At 43.8% G+C, this 21,672-nt stretch overlaps 1 protein-coding gene across 1 annotated transcript in view; it reads right to left on the reverse strand.

Annotated features, from left to right (window-relative positions):
• Positions 1-4,451: 4,451 nt before the first annotated feature.
• sip1 (septin interacting protein 1) overlaps positions 4,452-21,672 on the reverse strand; it is a 75,558-nt gene continuing 58,337 nt past the window's right edge. Inside the window, exons 3-4 of the mRNA XM_080277976.1 lie at positions 18,670-18,875; positions 4,452-6,711 (exon numbers count right to left, since the gene is read on the reverse strand). Of these exons, the coding sequence (XP_080134102.1) occupies positions 4,452-6,711; positions 18,670-18,875 (2,466 nt within the window). The remainder of the gene's footprint in view (positions 6,712-18,669; positions 18,876-21,672) is intronic.

The raw sequence follows: 21,672 nt of genomic DNA on the forward strand, positions 1-21,672 counted from the left end.
CCATTCCGAAAAATGTGAAATTCAAATAAAAGCGACATCCGGACTTCCCCCTGCTAACCCAGACTTTTTCCGATACATCAGACATTAGTCCGGATCGAACAAATGGTTTTTAAACTGTTACGTCTACCCTTTCAGTACCGTACTGTGTTATAACATCACTATATTAATCAAATGGTATAATATATATAATAGTACTGTATTGTTAACTGATAAACGTGTCTTTTATTTACCTTACTGTGGTGAACATAACTGAAGTGGTCAGGCAGTCTGGACTGCTTCTAGTTTTATCGGACTTTCTCCGATATACTGTATAGGAATTTAGTCCGGTAGCTGCTTGCTTCCGATAAAAGCGAATTCCGGTCTATCGAAGTCCATTATATCGAGGTTTTACTGTATATATACAGTAATCCCCTCCACTATCCAATGTAACAGAGCCAAAGGCATGTCCGGGAAGTGGGTTTATCCGGATAGTCGGCCCTTGTCTCCTGGACTGGTACTTATGAACCCTAACCCGGCCTAACTTTGAAAGCCACCTACATAACTCCCTACCGGACATGCACAGAATCTATTTAAGACCCTATTCACACCAATAATGGACATAAAACATGAAATAAATGAAAAGGAACCAGAGAATGAGGAATTAGAAGTGAGTATGGAAAATATTTAGCAGTGTACAGGGTACTTACAGCACATCTGTAGCTGCCACCTCTAAGGCTCTGGCAGTGGTGAAAATGCTCTTGAAGCACATACAGTAATCCAGTGTTGTGCTACACTTAATTCTTTGCACTGAGTTATAATTGTTTAACACTGCACATTCTGTTCTTAACTGTGCCACGCTAGTTTCAACCACCACTTTGCACTCCACACTTAATCCATTGCACTCTAAACTCTAATTTCTTAACACTGCACAACACTGTAAATTCCCATGTGGTCTAGTGGCGAGCTATTGCAGTTTATTCACTGTTTATTCACAAAAACGAGCATGTGCGGCATCCACTGCGATGAACATCTACTCACGATAGTGGTAAGATGGTAGCTGGTGAGGGGGGAGGAAGGAAGGGGTGAAGGGGCCGTGCATAAACACAGCTGTTTGGTGCAGCGCGCCAATTTCGAATTGCAGGTGGGAAAAAAATTCAGATTTTGGGGGGATTTTTTCTTTTTTTGGCCATTTTGGATTTTGAAGGTCCAGGCCCAAAATATCCAGTAAGTGGGGAGTCCAGATAGTACAGGGATTACTGTGTATATATATATATATATATATATATATATATATATATATGTGTGTGCGTGTGTGTGTGTGTGAGAACAAGGAGTAAATGAGAATATTGCAAAACTGTTCGAAAACATATATAAAGAGAAAACAGCTACAGTTAAATCATATAAAGACTCAGAAAAAATTAAGACTGAGAAGGGCGTGCGGCAGGGAAATACAATTTCACCAAAAATATTTACAGCATGCCTAAAAAGAATTTTCAGAAAGCTAGACTGAGAAAACAAAGGAGTAAACAGATGGAGAAAAGCTAAACCATTTAAGATTTGCAGATGAGATTGTCCTAATCTCAGAAACAGTACAAATATTGCAAGAAATGTTAAATGACCTGAAGAGGAAGTCTCAAAGTAGGACTGAAGATGAACCGAAGTAAAACTAAAGTAATGTTTAATCCACAGTCACCAAAAAGGATCATCAGTATAAGAGAGGAAATTCTTGAAGAACTCGAGGAGTACAGTTACTTGGGACAAATACTGAAATTAATGAAAGTCCATGATAGCAAAATAAAAAAGACACATTACAATAGGACAGAAAGCATTCGGTAAACACAGAGACATTATGAAAAGTAGCTTGCCAATTTGTATTAAACAAAAAGTATATGATGAATGTATAATTCCAGCTATGACATATGGTTGTGAGACCTGGAGACTGACAAAATTGATGGAAAATGAACTAATCCGTTCTCAGAAAGCAATGGAAAGGTCAACGTTTGGAATATCTTTAAGAGACAGGCAAAGATCAACTTGGGTGAGAAAGCAGACTAAAGTCAAAAACATTACAGAAGTTATAAAAGAACAGAAATGGTGGGCAGGCCATGCACCAAGAATAAGGGATAACCAATGGAGCAAGTGGCGACTGACTGGACTCCAAGACATTGTACTGTAGCGCAGCAGGAAAAGGCCAGACAGGAGGTGGAGATATGAGACAGAGAAATTTGCAGGGAAAACATGGCAAAGATTGGCTCAGGCAAGGAATTCGTGGAGAGGGTTGGCAGAGGCCTTTGTTCAGCAGTGGACTTCTAATGGCTGATGATATATATATATATATATATATATAAATATATATATATATATTTTTCATCCATCCATCCATCATCCAATCCTGCATTGCCCCATGAGGAGCGTAGGAGCTCAGGGCTAGGCAGTTGGTCCTGGCATTAAAGATGAGAGTTACCAGCCTCACTCATCCCTGAGTGGCATTACATGAGCAATCAACCCCAACCACCCCTTGGATATAAACCTTCACCGGCTCAATCCGATTGGAGCGCAATAATTACCCACTAAACCACCAGGTGCCAAAATTCGGTTATATGGTTACCACCCAGCATAGTAAATGGTTTCCTGGTGCACAGGAAACCATTTGGCTTGTCACTCAGTGCAGAGTCAACCACAGGCTGAAGGAAGTGGAAAGAATGAAGGAAAGAAAGACAGAAGAGGGAATGTAAAGTCGCCTGTAGGCAGAAGGACAAGGAAAGAATGAAGGAAAGAAGGACAGAAGAGAATGGAATGAAAGTAGGATGGAGAGGAAAGGGCAGACATCCGAGAGCAGCACTACATCAAGTGAGTGGATGGTGAGTGCCCCCACCTACCACAAGTGGATGGTGAGTGCTCCCACCTACCACAAATATATACTGTATATATATATATCATAATCATCATCTGGACCTCCTTTCTCACCCAAGGGCAGAGTGAGGAGTAGCAATGTCCAGACAGCCCAAAATTGCCCAATCCAATGGGCCACGCTTCCATTCACTCATCATTCAAGCCTCTGGAATCTTGGCTCTATTGAATAAGCCAAAAACATTCACCACGTTCTGTAGCTTCACATATCTTATCCGACAGGGTCAATCCAGACGCTGCCACGTTAAAAAGGGGTGCCAAAAATCCCTAATCATGAACATCTCCTCACAAAATTCATCCAGCCAGCTCAATCTCCTGTCAGTTCCCTAGCCTCACTGACTTCCAAACCTCTCTTCCTCACACATTCATCCACCATATCTCTCCACCTTCTCCTTGGCCTACCTCGCCTCCTCCCTCCTTCGAATTCGCTCAGATATACCTTCTTCACCACTCTATTGTTATCCATTCTCTCCACATGACCATACCATCTCAGTACACTCTCTTCAATTCTGGTGTCCACCGACTTCCTCACTCCGCATCTTTCACGAATCACATTATTTCGTATCCTATCCACCCTCTGTACTCCACATACATTCCTCAGCAGTCCCATCTCCACTGCTCTTACTCTTGACTTTTCATTTTCATGCCACACCATAGTCTCACATCCATATGTTAAAGTTGGTACTAACACTCCTTCATGTAAGCCTCGTCTGTCTTTCTTTCCTTCATTCTTTCCTCTTCCTTCTGTCTGTGGATGACTCTACACTGAGTGACAAGCCATATGGTTTCCTGTACACCAGGAAACCACTTACTATGCTGGGTGGTAACCATATAACCAAATTAGGACGCCTGGTGGTTTAGGGGTCATTACGGCGCTCCAATTGGATTGAGTCGGTGAAGGCTTATGTCCGGGGGGTGGTTGGGGTTTATTGCTCACATAATAACACTCAGGGATGAGTGAGGCTGGTCACTCTCATCTTAAATGTCAGGACCAACTTGCTTAACACCGGGCTCCTACGCTCCTCATGGGGCAACGTAGGCTTGGATGATGGATGGATGGATGGATATATATCTGGTGTGATATGACTATCACATATAACATCACATTTTTATGGTGTACTGGTATGTGGGTGCAACTCTAATGCTTGTTGTACAGTTTTCTATGAAGGTCATACATTTCATTACCCAGTACTAGCCTTATAATGTTTGACATTATTATAATTATTTATAACTGCAACGTTGGGTCTGGTTAGTACTTGGATGGGTGACCGCCTGGGAACACCAGATGCTGTTGGCATCCCTACGTGTCAAGTGGGGTTGGTGGAGGATTAGTGCCCCTCCCTGTAAAACAATTAACTCTAAGCCATTGGCCACCCCATCTGGGATACATGGCGTCTGGCAATGAATGAATGACTTTTCAAATTAATACATATTTTAGCAGAAATGAAACTGCTTCACTAAAACTTGCACTGATGTGGCCTGTCGACATAGACATAAGAGTACAAGGTGTATCAAGCCATGAGTGTAACTACATCCCTGCAGTCTGGCTGTACAGCAACAATTCAAGCATCATCCAGCAGAGAGGCAAGACTGGTGGGGGTCCAGCCTCGCTCCGTGTGTGCATAAATGATAGTCTTGTTGAAGGAGACATTGACTGACCCACAGCGGTAAACTGGCCGACCCTGGTGGGACCGATCTGGAAGAGGTAGGAAGACAATACCCCGCTCCTGACACCGTCGTTCAACCACCTCTCTCATACTCAGGCTCTCCCGCCGGGCACTGCTAATGATGTCTGCCCAGTCCTTCTTGGCTCCAGTGCCCGTCTGCTGTGGTTGTCTAGGAGGAGAGCCCAAGGGAGGAGGAGGTGGAGGTTCACTCAGCTTGTCTAGACCAGCCAACAGCAGGTTAAACTGTTCTGGGGCACCAGGTTGGTAGGTCAAAGCACGGCTGCATATCTCTAGGGCTTGCTGGAATTTCTGTCGCACCTGTGGGTGGTTAGCCAGGGAACGTGGCACAGCAGAGCGCCACGTCTTGTACCAGGCAATGACCTGTGTGTGGGGAGGGCTTGAAGAGAGCCAAGTGGCCATTGCTTGGTACCAGCGAGGGAAGAAGCTGCGGTCTAATATCTCCAGTATGGTCTGTTGTTGCAACAGATCCTCCCAGTCCATGAACCAGCGCCACGCATCTGGGGGATTGCCAGGGGGTGCCACTGAAGCCTCCAGCAACACAGCTTCCAGCTTGGGTACAATGGAAGTCTGGAGGAGTGTGGTCATGGCCACCCCACTGAACACCTGGCGCCATGGCTCCAACACCAACCGGGCAGAACGGTCGCTGGGATGCCAGTGGACCAGAGCTGCCCCCAGTTTTTGTCGGATAACAGGATACACTGTCTGCATTTGGTCTGCTAGATAGGGTAGCCAAGGGTGTAGCCAGGTGTGGATAGGAACTGTGTCCTGCAGAGGGTCCCATCCTTGTACTGTCTGGATGATGCGGGGCAGCACTACTTGTTGCAGCAAGTGACCTCGCACCCACTCTGGCACCAGAGGTGCTGGCCATGCTTCTAGCAGAGAAAGTAATGGCGCACAATCCCTTGGCTCCCAGGGTCCAGTCACTGCTCCCCTCACCACCCCTGCCCAGGTTTCCCACACCAGCTGATGGTAGGGGTCTAAAGGTTGGCCAGGGTCTGGTTGTTGTGCTCCTCCACCTCCCTCACCACACTCCTCCACCAGCCCCTGCCAAGTGCTAAAGATTTCCTTATGAGCAGTGGGATTGGTCAGAGGGTCCCAAGTCCGAAGATGGGTACGAAGGAGGGGAGTGACCATGCAGGGGGCCAGGTGGGCCAGCTGAAAAGTGTGGTAGACCCTGGCATGGTCATTCTTGAGGCGGGTGAAGGCAGCAGTGGCAGTTGGAAGGGTAAGGGTATGGTCAGTATGGGCTGCCTGCAGCTCCTCCACCAATGCCAGGGCACTGTCTAACTCTGCCAGTTCTCCCTTTTCCCGTTCCACTAGGTTGCTGGTACGAGTACGTTCGTGTTCCAATTGTATGGTGCGGTCATTGGCTCGCTCCACTGCCCGAGCATTGTTGAGAATGTCATCTTCACAACGTTCCAGCAGCAGGTCCAAGTTGTGCAGCAGCTCTGGCAAGTCCAGGTGGCAGTACGTTCGTGTAGTGGGCTCCTCGTCCTGGTAGTGCACACGCCGCCCTGCCAAGGCATGGTAGCTGCTAAGTACCCGTGTCTCAGGACCAGTCATGTCAATGACTTTGGTTCGAGTAATATGACTATCATCTGCGCCACTCCGTCCCATTCCAGTCCGCCCTGTCAGGCCCTTGCGCCCCTCCTCAATCACATCCTCAGCACTCTTGTACACATACTTGATCTTTTTCCTGCCACTGCTGCCAGACTTCTTCTTCCACTGCTGCAACAATTCCCGATACTCTTCTTTTTCCTCCTCCTCTGAGTCAGGGGGCGACAATTTTCCTTTGTCAAGTGGCCGCTCTGACCCATAGTAGCCAATGGCACCTTTTCCCTTGCGTTTGCTGGCCTCTACTGGGGTTGCAATCCCTTGTAAATTCTTGCCAAGACCCTTTCCCTCCTCAAAACCCATCTTCTTTAACAACTTACTCCCAATGCCTGATGTATAGCGCTCCCAGTCCCCAACCCCACTACCCAGGAGACTCCCACCTCCTCCTCCACCCCTCCGCATCCCAGCAATATCCTGACGCTTTGATGCTGATGGCTGAAAGGATGTTGTGGAGGCCTTCTTGCTTTTCAGGGTGGATGGTTTGGCAGGTCTTGCAGGGTTGGCAGCTGCCTCTTCATCACTGTTGATAGGATATAAATACAAACTGAGTTTTTTTACAGACACACTTCCCATATAGAGTAAAACTAAATAATCATAAGGTCCTCCCCTACTTCTGAACAGATTATGTTTCGAGAAACAGCTCTTATATCGATTTTTTCACAAGTTGAAAATGCATTTAATACATCTAACCAACCAAACATCACAGACAAGCCAAGCCTAGTAAGCCTCTGAAATGTGCTTAGAATACTTACATTAGCCAACAGTTGGGAAAAATCACTAACACAAAGCCTATTTCATAATAAAGTGCTGAATATCTCATGTTATTCCATGTAATAAAGTGTTGAATATCTCATGTTATTCCATGTAATAAAGTGTTGAATATCTCATGTTATTCCATGTAATAAAGTGCTGAATATCTCATGTTATTCCATGTAATAAAGTGCTGAATATCTCATGTTATTCCATGTAATAAAGTGCTGAATATCTCATGTTATTCCATGTAATAAAGTGCTGAATATCTCATGTTATTCCATGTAATAAAGTGCTGAATATCTCATGTTATTCCATGTAATAAAGTGTTGAATATCTCATGTTATTCCATGTAATAAAGTGTTGAATATCTCATGTTATTCCATGTAATAAAGTGTTGAATATCTCATGTTATTCCATGTAATAAAGTGTTGAATATCTCATGTTATTCCATGTAATAAAGTGTTGAATATCTCATGTTATTCCATGTAATAAAGTGTTGAATATCTCATGTTATTCCATGTAATAAAGTGTTGAATATCTCATGTTATTCCATGTAATAAAGTGTTGAATATCTCATGTTATTCCATGTAATAAAGTGTTGAATATCTCATGTTATTCCATGTAATAAAGTGTTGAATATCTCATGTTATTCCATGTAATAAAGTGTTGAATATCTCATGTTATTCCATGTAATAAAGTGTTGAATATCTCATGTTATTCCATGTAATAAAGTGTTGAATATCTCATGTTATTCCATGTAATAAAGTGTTGAATATCTCATGTTATTCCATGTAATAAAGTGTTGAATATCTCATGTTATTCCATGTAATTTATTGAATATTTTACTGAAACTAAAAATTTGTAACTGCAAAAGTTTGTAAGTCAACTGTTTGTAAGTAGGGGAGGACCTGTACACACACACACACACACACACATATAACCATATATATAAATATATATATCTTCATCATCATCAGCCATTTGAGTATCCACTGCAGGACCGGCCTATCCCGACAGAAGTGGGGACGACACAGCCTATGTATCTCTACCAAGTGGCTTAGGCTGTCTGGAAGAGACTGTATGTAAGTGCTTGTAAGTGTGATTGTAGTGTTGGAGAGGCTTTGCATGTGTGGTAGTCTGTGAACCAAGTGTAATCGGCCTGCGCAAGCCGACTGGGTGAAAGCATACTTTATAGTACACGACACTGGCTCAACCACAGCACCCCTTATGTCCACCAAAGCAGTACATGGCTGGGAGGACGCTCCCAAAGTTTATTATCCTGACGGGGCGTGAACTCTCGTTCTCCAGTGCACGAAAACGCACACTTTACCACCGTACCACAGAGGCTCCATATATACATATATATACAGCAGGCTCACACAGTGCGCGAGAGATTGGGCGGTCCTGGTCCTCGCACACTGTGAATTCGTGCACTGTGAATACATAATCTTATGGGAAGAATTACACATGGGCAGCACCCTCACATACCTGGACATTTTTTGGCCCTTAGAGACATAATAAAGGTCAAATTTTTCAGACATTGTACTACAGATATTGCTACAATAACAAAAATATGGGTAGTCACCTTAACAACAGCAGACAACGGGTCTGATGGACTTAAATAACAGAGGTTCCGAGGCGCGGCAACACTTACAGTGCCGATTCCCCCGCTGCACCAACACTTCCCTCCACAGACCCCTCTTGAGCACCTTCCCCAGGAGCCTCAAAGTCACTCACTTCGGCCATAAACCCCTCGAAGTCCAATGCTGACACTTCTGACATTGCATCCTCTTCATCCTCAACAGGAACAGGAGCAGACGATGTAGCTGGTTCCTCAATTTCACTAACTTGAGCCCGCTGTGTGTAACTTGTTATGAGCGTCTGTCATCTCCGGTTTATTTCTTGCCTGTGCCTGTCTGTGTAGAAACGGAAGAGTCTGTCGATACCAACCCGAACTTCCTCCATTCTTAGGCTGCTCACTTCCTGTTCCTTCACCTCTTCCTTGAGCTTATCCATGGCAGCAAGGATCTTGCTTACTCTTGACATACACAGCTCTGTATTCCCCTCCACCACACTAGGCTGCTCAACTTGACTCTGCCTGGCATCGGGCTCTGCGTCAGTCTCATGTATCCGTTGGAAGACTTCTTTGGGAGGCTGTTCCTCATTAGCAGCGTGCACTTCCTATATGTCCACCAACGTAATGTCCTCGAAACCTGGTACAGCTTGTGCTGCTGTCAGTGTTCCTGCCTCAGCCTCGGTCGGTGGCTGAATGGCCATCTCCTGGGTTGTGCATAAGTGAGGCACGAGCATTCGCCTTGCATGGTTCACCGTTGGAGGTGCAATCTGGTGCCATGCTTGTAGGAGAAAGTCAACTGCGTCCTTCACTGTAAAACGACACCAAAATGCCTCAACAGTCAGGTCACCTGTGGCGGGTTGGGATACAGCTGCTGGCAGAGATGGTACGGGAGCAGGTGCCTCATCGAGATCTTCCTCGTGATCTTGCAGGGCATGAAGCTCCTCTAGTGTGTTGGTTTTCTTGCGTGGGTAGTCGTACACTTGCTTATGGTAGAAGTGCTTCACAGTGGCGATCAGTTCTTGATCCAATGGCTGCATTAGTGACGTCGTCCGGGGCGGCAGAAACACAACACGACAATCCTTGTGCAGATCTTCTAGGCATGGAGGGTGACTTGGTGCACTGTCCAGCACAAGAAGTATCTTAAATGGAATGTCAAGTTCCCGACACTTGTCCCTGGCATCGTGGACGCAGCGCCTCGTTATCCAGTCTCCCATAATGTTCCCGGTCATCCAACCATTTGCAGACTTGTACCAGTACACGCCACTTGCGTCCAAGTTCATGAGGTTTTTGTAGCACCTTGGGTGTGAAGCTGTGTGTACAACAACTGGCCCCATCTTGTGGCTCCCAGACAGGTTTACAGCGAACATTACCATCATCTTACACTTCTAGAGCTTGCAGCCAGGGGCTTGTTTCTGTTTTTTTAGCGATGTAGGCTGATTTGGGCATGGCTTTGTAGTATAACGACGTTTTGTTGACGTTGTAAATCTGGTCCTTGGTGTACTGTCCTTCTTCGAGAAGCGCTCTAAATATAGCAGGATACTCTCTTGCGGCCAGCTCTTCGGCAGAGGAATGTTCACCACACGCTTTGATGTGACAGAGTTCCTTGCGCTTCAGAAAACGGTCCAGCCATCCTACCGATGCCTTGAAAGGTTTGTCCACATTTAACTTGCGAGATGCTGCCTTGTAAAAGAGCTGGGCTTGGTTCCGAATAAATCTGACATCCAGTGGAACATCTTCCTTCTCCTTCCTCATTATGAAGGTGGCAAGATACCATTCCATTAATATCATCGCACAATTTCCCACCCGGGAATGGCCCTCTAGGTCAGATGCACCATACGTCTTCACTTGAGCCCTTTTGGCATCCCGGTTCTTCCACACTGTTTTCACTGTTGATTCAGCCAGTCCCAGGGCTTTCCCGATTGCAGTGTTTCTTTGTCCCTCCTCCTTCATCTGGATAGTCTCTAACTTGGTTGCGTGCATCACAAGTTTCTTAACTCTTGGGGTTGGAGCCATGATGCGACGAAGTACAGGCCAGGATGAAGCAGCAAAAAAAACGCCACACGTTGTACACGACAGGTTAGCTGTAGAAAGCGGATCCGCACTGTGCACGAGCCGGGACTGTTATGGCGCATCTGCCGCCTTGTACCCCAAGCTTCGCAGTAAAATGCCCGGGAATTTCTGCGAATCAACATGACGACACGTGACAATGGACACGTGTGGGGGGGAGGGTCGCGTACTAATGGAAAACGGCATTTTAGAGCTACTCCTTGCCTCTACCTCGCATTCCGTGAGGTAAACTCGTGCATTCAAGGTTTTTGGTTATGATTTTTGGTCACTCGCGCATAATGCGATTCGCGCACTGTGATGTCGCACAGTGCGAGCCTACTGTGTATATACATACATACATACATACATATATATATATATATATATATATATATATATATATATATATATATATATATATATATATATATATATATATATATATATATATATATATATATATATATATATATATATATATATATATATATATATATACAGTATATATATATGTATGTATGTATATATATATACTGTATGTATACATATATATCTATCTATCTATCTATATCTATATAACTAGGCTGCTTCCCCCAAGGAAAGGGAGGTAGCCGAGACAGGATGACACACTCCCCATTTATTCATCCATTCAAACACATTCATTCGCATCTTAGCCCCAAAGGGGAGAATGGACAGATCCTCACCGCAACACACCGCACAAGGGTCAACTGCGCAATGCAATCAGTGACATCTGCAGCAGGGCCCGACAGCAGAGCTGGTTTACCCCTGCCACATCATAACAGACTCATCCCCTTACCCACACCTGACCTGAAATAGCTGATCAGACCAAATGCGGGAGAATATCCCCTCAGGGCTGCGTCATCACTTATTCATTCACAATTTCTCTCCGTTTATTTCTGTCACGCACAGCCACTCTTCCTTGCTCAACAGACATCCCTCTCGCATCCAGCGCTCTCTTCACACTGTCCATCCATCCTATTCGTGGTCTTCCTCTCAGCCTTACACCTCTCACATCAGATCTAGTTATCTTTTTCACCAATCGCTCATTATCCATTCTCTCCATATGCCCAAACCATCGCAACACCCTCTGCTCAACTCTACCAGCCATCTCCCGAACAACTCCAGTTCTCCTTCGTACTTCATCATTCCGCACTCGATCCATACGTGTCACTCCACACATACTCCTCAGACACCTCATCTCCATTACATTCAAACTTTTCCTCTCTGCTACACCCATATTCCATGTTTCAGCCCCATATAATGCAGTCGGTACCACAACACCCTCATACAGCCTTCTCTTTACATCCATTCTAAGCAAACGACATCTAAACACTTTTTTCTTTCTCCCAGCACCTTTCCTACTTCATTTATTTTAAACTTCACTTCTGCATCTATTCTTCCATCCACAGCAACATGTGACAATAGATATTTAAAACACTCTACCTCCTCAAGCAACTCGCCATTCAAAACTATATTCATCCCTCTACCATCTACCAACCTCGTACACTTCATCACTTTACTCTTATTCTCATTTACTTTCAATTTCCTCCTTTCACACACCCTTCCAAACTCCTCTACCAACTGTCTCAATCTCTCCTCTGAATCAGCCACCAGTGCAGTATCATCTGCAAACAGCAGCTGCTTCAGATTCCACTCTCCACCATCAACATGCACCAGACTCAGACCTCCACCTAAAACTCTTGCATTCACCTCCCTTACAACACCATCCATGTAAATGTTAAACAACCAAGGCGACATCACACATCCCTGTCGCAGCCCCATTCTCACAGGAAACCAATCACTCACAGCATTTCCCACTCTTACACACGCTCTACTATTTACATAAAAACTTTTCACCCCTTTCAGTAACCTACCATCAAGTCCATACAATCTTAAAACAGTCCACAAGCCTCCCTATCAATTCTATCATACGCTTTCTCTAAATCCATAAATGCCCAAAACACATCCTTGCCTTTCGCTAAATACTTTTCACACACTTGTCTCACCGTAAACACCTGAACCACGCATCCCCTCCCTCTCTTAAAGCCACACTGCTCATCACCAATCACTCCCTCTGTACCCTCTCTAACTCTCATAATTAACACTCTACCATACACCTTACCTACAACACTCAACAGACTTATACCCCTAAAGCTAGTACATTCATACTTATCACCCTTGCCTTTATACAATGGGACCAAACAATCACTTGCCCAGTCAAATGGCACCATACCTTGCACAAAGCACACATTCAACAATCTTACTAACCAGTCAACAATAGTCACTCCACCACCCTTCAGGCATTCCACAGCACACCCATCCATACCTGCAGCTTTCCCTGTTTTCATCTCCTTTACTGCCTTCTCCACTTCCTCCTTCGTGATTAAAGAATCATTCAACTCTCCCAACACATTTATTCCTTGCAACCTTCCATCCGCCACAATCTCAGCCACCCTTTCCTCCTCTACATTTAACAATCTTTTATAATACTCTGCCCATCTCTTCCTTACTGCATCCATCTCAATTAACATCCTTTCATCCTCTGCTTTTACTCGTTCTTGCTTCCCAGACTCCCTTTCGCACCCTCTTCACCTCCTTCCAAAACATTTTCTTATTCTGTTGAAAATTCTGTCAGCCGCCTACCCCACCTCTCATCTGCTGCCACTTTAGCATCACGCACAGCCCTTCTCGCCCTATTCCTCTTTTCCTTATACCTCTCATATGACATCTCATCCTTCCTCTGCAGCCACACTTCATATGCACGTCTCTTCTCAGCCACAGCCATACTTACTTCCTCGCACCACCATTCACTTCCTTTTCTTACACCACCACCCACACATCACACACCACACACCTCTTCTGCATGCCCCACCACAGCACTCTTAAACAACTGCCATTCCTCCTCCACACTGCCATTTTCCCGATCTTTCACTGCGTTCCACTCATCTTTCAAGTTCTCCTGATACTCTATCTTTTTCTCTCTTTTATCCAACTGACACACTTTCAAAACCTCCCTGCCACACCTAACCCTCCTAGCTCTCACTCATCTCTTACCTACTCTTAACTTTCCCTCCACCAGGTAGTGGTCAGACATACCTCCACCCTCCCCTCTCAGAACTCTCACATCCAACAATCTTCCTATTACATTCCTAGACACAACTACATAGTCCATCAAAGCTCTATCAACAACCCTTCCACCCTTCTGTCTCACCCATGTATACTTATAAATATCTTTCTTCTCAAACAGAGTATTTCCAATCACCATCTCTCACTCAACACACATTGCTATCATTCGCTCCCCATTTTCATTTCTCCCAGGCACACCATGCATACCAACTACACCTTCAACTGCTACATTTCCCACTCTAGCATTCAGATCTCCCATCATTACCACATTCACATTCGCTCCAAAACTCTGCAGACACTCATCAACATCATTCCAGAAAGACTCCCTCTCTTCTTCATCCCTTTCACTACCAGGCCCATATGCACTCACAAACACCCACACGTTCAAATTTCGCTTTCACCCACATCAGTCTCGATGACACCTCCTTCCATTCAATCACACACTGCTGTGCTTCCGGACTCACTAACAAGGCCACACCTTCTCTTGCCCTTCCTCTATCAACACCTGGCAATCTTCCATTCACACTTCCAAACATATAGTCAAACTTCCCTTTCATCTTCGTTTCACTCAAAGCTAACACATCCAACTTTCTTCTCACAAACATTCTCCCAATCTCCTCCCTTTTAGCATCAATCGTACTACATCCACGCACATTCATAGACCCAATCTTCAGGGTACGGGGATAACTCCATCCCCCATCCCTTTCTCTGGCCTGTCTCTTTTTAGGAACTAAAAAAACAGAGGAGGGGGTCCCTAGTCCCCTCACCCCGCCCCTTTTAGTCGCCTTTTACGACACGCAGGGAATACGGTGGCAGTATTCTTCCTAACACAACCTGGCTGCAGAGTAGTAGTACCACCCCATAGTGCGGCCAGATAGTGTCCCCCCCGCCACAGTGGAAATATATATATATATATATATATATATACGTGAAAGGATTGAACTTGCTGGTGAATCTCTTGAGTGTGTGGAAGAGTTTTGTTATTTGGGAGACATGTTGTGTGCTGGAGGTGGGGCTAGAGCTAGCTCTGTGGCTAGGGTGAGAAGTGGTTGGAAGAAGTTCAGGGAGCTCTTGCCTCTCCTGATATTGAGAGGGCTCTCCCTACGTGCTAAGGGGTCTTTGTATGCAGCATGTGTTAGGAGTGTAATGCTGTATGGTAGTGAGACCTGGGCAGTGAAGGAGGAAGATATTCGCCAGCTCAGACATAGAGAAATGACAATGATTAAGTGGATGTGCAGTGCGTCCCTGCGTCCAAGGCCTGGAGGGGCTGGGTTTACAATGGAAGAATTGAGAGGTAGGATGGGACTGGAGTGTGTTGGTGTTGTGATGAGGAGAGGTAGATTGAGGTGGTTTGGACATGTGGAGAGGATGGGGGATGATAATTGGGTGAGGAAGGTGAGAAGTGTTAATATTGGGGGTGGGGTTATGAGGGGGTAGACCGAGAAAGACATGGGACGAGGTCATTAAGTGTGACCTTAGGGTTAAGGGACTGAACAGGGAGGCTGCAATGGATCGTGCAGCGTGGAGAGCCGCCATTAGGTGACCAAGGCCGACACATGCAAGCATGTTGGAGCCTTTAAAAATGAAAACGATATATACATATATAAATAAATATATATATATATATATATATATACACACACACACACACAAATCTATATATAACTGCTATTAACAGACATCATAAACTCTGTTAGTAAAGAGACGATCATGTGTTGGTGGTCACCATGAAACTTAGAGATCACACTATGAATTATTATTTTTATTATTATTATTATTATTACTACTACTACTACTATTATAACATCTTATCATAAATTTAACTTGTCATATTTGTGCAGTTACATGTTTCCACTGAGTTCTCATAGTCGTCATGAAATTTTTTAAAATACCACATGACTTCTCTTCCCTCCCTCAATGAGATGGTGCTTATAAAGGTAACACAAACTCATTCATTTACACATACAATCAAGAACATTAGTTGCTAAATATTCCACCACCAATACCTCTCACTGCTCTCTCTTGGGGAACTTTCCTAAGCTGAGAAAGGCTTGGTAAGTTTCTCTGTCCACACATGATTCACTGATATGATGTGTCAGGCTGGAAAGTAATGAACATGTCATAAATGTACAGTAGAAATGGGACGACCCATTTTACTACCCATTATGGTGTAGGGATCCACGACTAGGCTACCAGAGTTCAGTACATTAAGGGTGGTTGACCAGCTTACTTCCCATGGCAGGATTACATGAAAGAACCTCCAGTCATCTTTTGGGGATTGAACCTATGTAAGGCTGTCAGTTCCAATGGGACACTCTAATCATATACCATGCTTACACCTTTAAAGGCCTTGGTCATACATGTATATGTAAATCTTTTATCAGCTGATGATAGGATCTAAGTGATATTGGATGCCACATAGTTCCAACACTGCCAGTGTGCTACTAACAAGTTGCTTGAACAAGTTTTTAAATGGTTATAAGCCCTTACTGCTGCCAGTCCTTACCGAAGGTCTTGGTTTGAATTTGGAGTTTTCCTTCAAGTCCAACTGCCAACCAGTGTAATATCAGAACTTATGTCCCTGGCTGTACAGTAGTTGTTGTGCAAGTGTTCTTGATCACACTTGCATTCAAACTGCCACAATCAGACCCCAGTGAGAGTTTTACTCAACTGCATCACTAGACACTTGTCAAACAATAAGTCACTGATAATACATTTAATTTTAATTAAATTTTCTAAACAAAAACATATTTATGGTATATCAGAGTACGTATATGGACAAATTTATTACTCCTTTCAGTAAACTATAGCTAATTTGTCTGCAATGTGTTCCAAAAATCACAACTTTTCTGTACAACTGGTACTACAACTTGGGAGAAGGCACCAAATCAGCTTTGTGGAGAGCAATGGAACCTGAGCAGGCAATCTTCTGTTGACTCAGACGCAAAAAAGAACGTCCAAAAAGGACTTACTGCATTTCTTGACTTACGTAATAATGCCTAACACCTTTGCCCCTTCCTCTATGCTATGACTACCTCAGATATACAGGTACCCTTTTTGACACATAATTCATTCCCATTCTCAGGGTTGGCTACTTTAAACCAATGGTTTAAACCAAATGGTTTAAATAAAGCAATTTTTTTTTTTTTTACCACTCCATTTCCTCTTGGTTTGTATATATATATTTTTTATTTTTTATCAATTACAGTACTTGTGGTTTTTAATTATGTACAGTTGGATTCCTACCTGACGTATGGAAGCGAGGCGTGGACCTTGCAAGAGGGGAACAAGTCAAGAGTGAGAGCAGTGGAAATGAGTTACTTGAGAGGAGCATGTGGAGTGACATGGAGGGACAGGTTGACGAATGAAGAAGTGAAGGAACGTTGTGGGGTAGATGTGGATGTGGTTGAAAAGATTAGGAGAAATACACTGAGGTGGTTTGGACATGTGGAGAGGATGGAGAGTGAAAGACTGACTAAGAGGGTGTATGTGGGTGAGGTGGAGGGAGGGAGAGGGAGGGGTAGACCGAGGATGAGGTGGAGGGATGGAGTTGAGAGGTATATGAGGGAGGGGGGGGTGAGTTGGGGGGAGGGGAGTCAAATGGTGGGTGACAGAGTGACTTGGAGGCGTTTTGTCTGCGGCCACCCTTTGCGGGATTAGGGCGTCGGGCTATAGATAGATAGATAGATAGGATTCCTACTACCAGGGTTAAAAACAGTACTGGTAAGGTGAGATGAAAATTTTAATTAAATGTTCTAAACAAAAACATATTTAAGGTATATCAGAGTACGTACAGGGACAAATTTATTAATCCTTTCAGTAAACTATAGCTAATTTGTTTTGATGAAATCCTTTCTAGCCTTGTTAACAGAAAAAAATACTGGTGTACATTATAATGGAATGCAACACATTTAATTAATCGAGTAAATTTATACTATACTGAGAACAGTTACTGAGAGATATCTTAATACTGTATTTTAGGGGGGGGAGGGGGGAATCACTCAACAACCAAATAGGCCTACAGAAAAATCTCCAGTCAACTGACTCATCCAAATTATAATCTTTGTTCAAAATTTTGTGAAGAAATACCAGTTTCCCAGCCTTCTCCATTCTCAGTCTAATTCTAAGTTTCGAGTATACCAGTCCAAGTGAGGAAAAAATTCTCTCTTTATTTTAATTTCCATACATAAAAATGTAAAGCTACAGTACCTAATTTAATCTGATACCGTATTTTCACTTTTTTATGTTTGGAAATGAAACTAAAAGCTTGCCTAATTTTTCTTTGTATAATATCTATGAGTAATTGCATGTCAAACTGACATACATAGGGGTAAGAGTGTTGGAATAAAAAATAACATTAAATATAATTTTAAAAAAGACATGAAATAAAAAAAAGGATTAAAAAAGACATTTTTGTAAAAAAAAAAAAAAAAAAAAAAAAAAAAAAAATTCTCTCCACACGACCATAACATCTCAGTACAGTCTTTTTGACCCTGGTGTTTACAGACTTTCTTACTACACATCTTTCATGAATCACATTATTCTATCCAATCCCTGCACTCCACACATTTCTCAACAGTTCCATCTCCACTTTCTCTTACTACTGCCTTCTCATTCTCATGACACACCATAGTCTCACACCCATACGTTAAAATAGGCACTAAAACTTCATACCAGCCTTTCATGACACACTGTAGTCTCACACCCACATGTTAAAATAGGCAATAAAACTCCATGCCAGCCATTCACAGCTGCCACACCCAAATACATGACACCTACTACCTATCTATCTATTGCCAAGCACCTTAATCCAGCAAGAAGTGGCCACAAATAAATCGCCTCCATATCGCCCTGTCTCCCGCCTTTTCACTGATAGTTACTCACTCCCTGTTTCATCCACTCTGTGCCTAATTCAAGCTGCGTTGTCCTAATTCACTTGCCAAAAGTCACACTAACCTTGAATCAGCTTGTCCCCCAAACATGGGCCTGGGACCCAGTTCAACTTCTGACTCTTCCTCTGAACCTTCTGCATCCTTCCCCTTCTCTTTCTTGCCATCCTTCTTCCCTGCCTGTTGGATGCCACCACGGACAAAGTTGAGGCCACCGCGCAGGACTTGCAACCGGGAAGGTAGGGCAGATGTGCTGGGTGCTGGCCCCTCATCCTGTCATCAAAGACATCAAATAAATAGAAATGAGACAGTGAGACTGGTCTGACTGGCTGGAGACAGTAATCAAAGTCAATGCTGCCATACAGAAAGATACAAAACTTCACACACTGAACTTCCAATACAAATGTCAAATACCTCTTATGAAACCACACATATCTAATATACTACAGCACTTGCCATGTGTCTATGTGTGTGTGTATTGTGGGCAGCCGAAACTACACATTCAAACCGCACCAAAATTGACATAAAAATCACAAAAAATTCGCTGATGTGAAAAAACTTGGTCCCATCATGACTGAAAAACTTTTACTATATTTAATGAGCGATCACATTTTGACCAAAAAACACCACTCCCGGTGCCCAGCATAGGATCCCCGTAGAATTTTTTGTCCATAGCTATAGCTAAAATATATTATAGCAGCACAAGAGCCCTCCACAGGAGCAAGTGCGAGGGGCCTGAAGGGCCCACGAGCACTTGTTAAAACTACAGCTGGATGACAAAGCCTACTCCAACAACACAAAGAGTATAGAGAAGGTTAAAACCCAGCTTCTGCCTTAAACCTGGAGAGATACTGACGAAGTTTGTGAGATCAGATATTTGATACGGAGGACTGAACGACGTGCAAATGAATATGAGGCTCTATGCCCTGAGCATGCTGTTGATATCACTCTTTCTCCCTTTTCACAGATCCTCGTTCCTTTTTTCTGGATCCTACATTCCCTTCTCATATCCTCTGACTACTACAAGAAAGCCTTGGTTTAGTCACCCTTGTTCTAATGCTGTCCGCAACAAGGAGAGAGCCTATTAAAGGTACCGGAGCCAATCCACCCCTGAATCACATCTTGTTTATGTTTCTGCTCAGAATCGTGCTAAGGCTGTTCTTTGCTCTGTTAAAATAATTTCATCCTTACTAAATGCTCTCAACTCTCCAACTCGAATTCTTCCCACTCCTTCTGGCACCTTGCCAAAAACCTTTCTACCAACTTTACCTCATCATCTTTCCCTCCCCTTTTCTATTCTGATGGCTCTGTAGCTATTTCTTCTACTAATAAAGCAGATCTCTTCGCTCAGACTTTCTCCTCCAATTCCACCTTAGACGATTCCGGTGCTGTTCCTCCATCACTTCCCTCCTCAGACTTCCTCATGGCTGACATCAAAATTTCTTCAGCTGATGTATTTTCTGCCATCACTGGTCTCAATACTAACAAGGCATATAGGCCTGACGGAGTCCCTCCTGTTGTCCTCAAAGAGCTGTGCTTCAGTGCGTACACCCTGCTTTGTCTGTCAACTTGTACCTTTACTTCTTGCTGGAAGTTTGCTTTCATTCAGCCAGTCCCAAAGAAGGGTGACCATTCCCAACCCTCTAACTATTGTCCAACTGCTTTAACATCCTGTGTCTCAGAAGTTTTTGAGTCTATTCTTAACAGAAAAATTTTAAAGCATTTTTCCTATCACAACCTTCTTTCTGATCGTCAGTATGGATTCCGTTAGGGGCGCTCCACTGGAGATCTTCTCACCTACCTTTCAGACTCCAGGTCATCCTCCTTTCAGGACTTTGGCAAAAGCTTTGCCATTGCACTTGACATCTCAAAGGCTTTTGATCGAGTCTGGCATAAATCTTTAAATTCCAAACTACCCTCTTACGGTTTCTATCCTTCTGTCTGAGCCTTCATCTCTAGCTTCCTTTCTGGTCATTCTGGAGCCGCTGTGGTAGACGGCCATTGCTCTTCTCCTAGATCTATCAACAGTGGTGTTCCTCAGGGCTCTGTCCTATCATGAACTCTCTTCCTTCTATTCATCAATAGCCTTCTAAGCTGTAAATCTAACCCTATCCACTCATATGCTGATGATTCCATCCTTCACCTTTCCATTCGGTTCCCACAACGTCCATCTCAGTAGTTACTTCAACAAACAAGGGATGTGGCTATGGCACACCTAATGTCTGACTTGGCTCGTATCTCTGACTGGGGTAAAAATAATCTTGTTTTTAATGCATCAAAAACTCAGTTTTTACGCCTATAAACCCGACACAGTCTTCCACACGAGTACCCGCTAATGTTTAATAATATCCAGCTTAACCCTGCATCATCCTTGAACATGCTTGGGGTTTCATTCACTCGGGACTTATCTTGGAAAGATCATATTGCATCTCTTGTAAAATCTGCTTCCAAGAGATTCGGTGTGCTAAGCCGACTCCGTACCTTCTTTACCCCTGCACAACTGTTGACTTTATACATGGGTTTTATTCACCCCTGTTTAGAGTACAACTCTCATGTGTGGGGAGGCTCCCCACATACAGCTCTTCTCAATAGGGTGGAGTCAAAGGCTTTTCGTCCTATCAACTCTCCTCCTCTTACTGGCTCCCTTCACCCTCTGTCTCTTCGCGCACTGTTGCATCTTTATCTCTTTTCTATCACTACTTCCATGGTCACTGCTCCTCTGAACCATTTGCTTGCATCCCTCCACCTGTATGTTGAGTGTGTAGCACCCGTCTGGCAACAAACCTTCATCCCTTTTCTGTCCAACTCTCTAATGCAAGAGTTAACTGTTACTCCCAGTTCTTCATTTATGCAACAGGTCAACTGTGGAACTGTCTCCCTCTGTCTGTATTACCTACTTCCTACGATCTCCAGTCTTTCAAACGCTGTGTGTCCAGGCAGCTCGAAATGAACGGATCTTGAAGTTGGCTCTCTTTTGTATTGTTTTTTCTTGGAAGGAATGGTTTGCGGGCTCCTGGCCATTGGTACCTTCTTTCTTGCATTTTAAAAAAAAAAAAAAAAAAAAAAAAAA

This window comes from Coenobita brevimanus, chromosome 71 (genome assembly GCF_032717465.1).
Source record: "Coenobita brevimanus isolate Jiangsu-jjx chromosome 71, ASM3271746v2, whole genome shotgun sequence".
NCBI classification, from domain to species: domain Eukaryota; kingdom Metazoa; phylum Arthropoda; class Malacostraca; order Decapoda; family Coenobitidae; genus Coenobita; species Coenobita brevimanus.